The sequence below is a fragment of the Pinus tabuliformis genome, chromosome 2_1, assembly GCF_031772625.1.
Source record: "Pinus tabuliformis cultivar Carrire ecotype Pingquan chromosome 2_1, CPIR1, whole genome shotgun sequence".
Taxonomy (NCBI): domain Eukaryota; kingdom Viridiplantae; phylum Streptophyta; class Pinopsida; order Pinales; family Pinaceae; genus Pinus; species Pinus tabuliformis.
The window spans coordinates 442,004,829-442,007,588 of record NC_142299.1 but is presented as its reverse complement, the minus strand read 5'-3'; the positions used below and the strand labels follow the sequence as shown (position 1 = coordinate 442,007,588).

The 2,760-nt window shown below is 41.7% G+C and overlaps 1 protein-coding gene across 1 annotated transcript; it reads right to left on the bottom strand.

Moving 5' to 3' along the window:
• Positions 1-321: 321 nt before the first annotated feature.
• LOC149200822 (uncharacterized) lies at positions 322-1,173 on the bottom strand. Its single transcript, XM_089401087.1, has one exon. It carries the CDS (start codon positions 1,171-1,173, stop codon positions 322-324), a length of 852 nt encoding a protein of 283 aa, XP_089257213.1.
• Positions 1,174-2,760: the final 1,587 nt, after the last annotated feature.

Below are 2,760 nucleotides of genomic sequence, written 5' to 3'. Positions count from 1 at the left end.
ATCCTTTCTGCAATAATTTTTGTGATGATTTTGAAAGAAATTTTGCATAAGGATATCGGCCGAAAATCTTGGAAGGAAACTGTCTCCTCTTTTTTCGGGATAAGGGCTATTAGGGTGGAGGATGTAATCTGATGGATGCTACCTGATATTCTTGATGCTTCGACCATCCTCAATAGATCTTGTTTGATGGTATCAAAGAAGTGAATAAAAAATTCTATTGTCTAGCCATCCGAGCCAGGACATTCGTCCTTTTTAAAGTCCTTCAAAACACCCATAAGCTCGTCCTTTGTTATAGGCCAAAAGAGACTCTCATTTTATTTTTCACATCTGAGGCACCAAATCAATCCTCCATAGAATGTCCTGGATACCGCAACCTTCCCTTCTTTTATATTGGGTTTTAAAATAATTTACAGCTTCCCTAGAGATATCTTGTTGAGTGACATAAAAGCCTCCCTGACCATTGCTTATCCTCCATATGGTATTTTTTACTGGCCTGGAATTTGCATATTTATGAAAGAACTTCATATTCCTGTCACCCTCCTTAAGCCAGGTTGCTCTACTTTTGAGTCTCCAAAAGGCTTCCTCCTCTTTCAAAATGTCTTGTTTTTTCCTTTCCAACTCTTTTATCTGGCATCTCATGCTGAATGGAAGGGAATTTGCATTCAAATCCATGTGGATCTTGTCTAGCTCCCTCTGCATTTCATGAAGGGAGGCTCTGTCCCTCTGTCTTTTTTTAAATTGCCACTCTTTGACCACTTTTCTCATGGCCTTCATCTTGTCTCTGAAAGTCATAAGCGGGGGATCCGAAACCTTAGCAGAAAAATCCTTCCAAGTTTTAGTTACAACCTCATTGAAGTCTGGGTCTTGTAGCCATGTTCTATTGAACCTAAAAGGGTACCCCTTTCTGAAAACGCTTTCCTTCCAACCAAAATAAATCGGTCTATGATCAGATATAAGAGTAGTCCCAATGGATGAGTGAGGCATTCCCATTTTATCAATGATACTGCCGTGAATGATGAAACGATCGATCCTTTTAGCGATATACACCTTTTCTAACCTTCCATTATCCCACATCGGCATCATCTTTGAAGGTACAATATCTACAAAATTTCTCTGTAGTAACTCATGCTTTATGCGGTCAGCAAGCGGATCTTTTTCCTGCAGTTTCCCCATCTTTCTTCATTGCATAGAGTTACGTTGAGATCGCCTGCAATCATCAGTGATTCTATACCAAAAATTTCTGAGGCAAAAAATTTATCCCAAAAAAAGAATCTGTTCTTGTAAGGGGCGTAAGTATTTAAGATATTTATAGGGCATTTTTTCCCTCTGATGGATGTCGTAATGAGAATGTCGGCGAAACACTTGTACGCCCTCGCCCTGATCCAATAAGGATTCCACAGAACCGCCAACCCTCCCGATAGACCCTTAGCCTCTGAAGCTACCAAGAACCATGAGGGAAACATTTTCCTAAAGTAGGCAATTGATACATGGCTGCTATGCATCGTTTCTTGTATTAAAATGATTTTTGGCTGAGCAGAATAGAAGAGATATTTTAGCGCCAAAAATTTGAGATCTGCGCCCAGACCTCGAATGTTCATGGAAATCATAAAGGTCATTTGGAAGAGTTACCAGCCACACATGCTCTAAGAGGCTATGTCTCTGACATATCATAGATGGGAACCTCAGTCAAGGATAGTTTCCTTATGCCACCATCTGCTATAATTGTCCTTCCCCTAAAATATCTGCTGCCCCCATTATGTTTCTTTCTGACTGTTATATTCTTTGCAGAGTTTGGGCTAATAAAAGGCTCTCCCTGATAACCCGGTTTATGAATAGTCAGCGGTTCCAGCTCTAGGGATTTTCTGCTTAAGAGAAAATCAAGGTCATTGTCATATGGATTAACAGGTGAGGAGGTCGGGGAATTTAAAGGGGTAATAGTCGGCATTGGCTCCTTTCCTTTCGAAGGTAATTTCATAGACTTTTTGGGCGACGGTGAAGATGAAGAAATAGGAATGGGGTGGGATCCTACTATAAAGTCTTTGAGCTGTATGGTGGGAGGACACGGGATAGCATTGTCATCAAATGGCTCCAGGATAGACTGGCACTGGATATTCGAATCCTTGATTTGTGAGGAACCTACTACCTTTCTCGAGCTTTGGGTCTTGATTCACGTTCATAAGAGACCTCCTGAGACAAATACTGCGGAGAAAGGATGACATTGTTATCCAGATTTTCAGAAACTTTCCCATTCACAAGTTCTGTCGGAGAGAGAGGAGCTGAAGGAGATAGGGCTTCCTTTTCACTGAGCGTAAGAGAGTCTACCCTGGTCTTACGTTGCATCATCCTACTTTTTGACGACGGTAGCTGATGACAATTTTGGATGAGGTGACTTGTTCTGTGACACGCAGAGCACCTGAAAGGGATGCCCCAAAAATCCAATCTTTGTTTGATCTTCAAGTCTCTCCAGGCAATCTCAATATGGTCCAGGAACCCCCCCCTATAGGCCTTCTCAATAATTATCCACGCTATTCTCTTGTCCTTCGCACCCAGGCACCATGGGTCGACATAAACAAATCTTCCAATAGAATTACCTATTTCAGCAAGCGTCTCCTTGGACCACAGCTCCAGAGGCAGATTTGGGAGCTTAACCCAAATAAGGTTATTCATTGGTGTATTTTTAAAGGGTTAAATCCTATGTACCACCTGTAGAGGGCGAGGAAGCTCCTATTGTATACCCATGGACATTTCAGAATGGATCCT

What these genes read in the sequence shown, in the direction of transcription:
- LOC149200822 (XM_089401087.1), bottom strand. Translation starts at nt 1,173, where the DNA reads ATGGGGAAACTGCAGGAAAAAGATCCGCTTGCTGACCGCATAAAGCAT.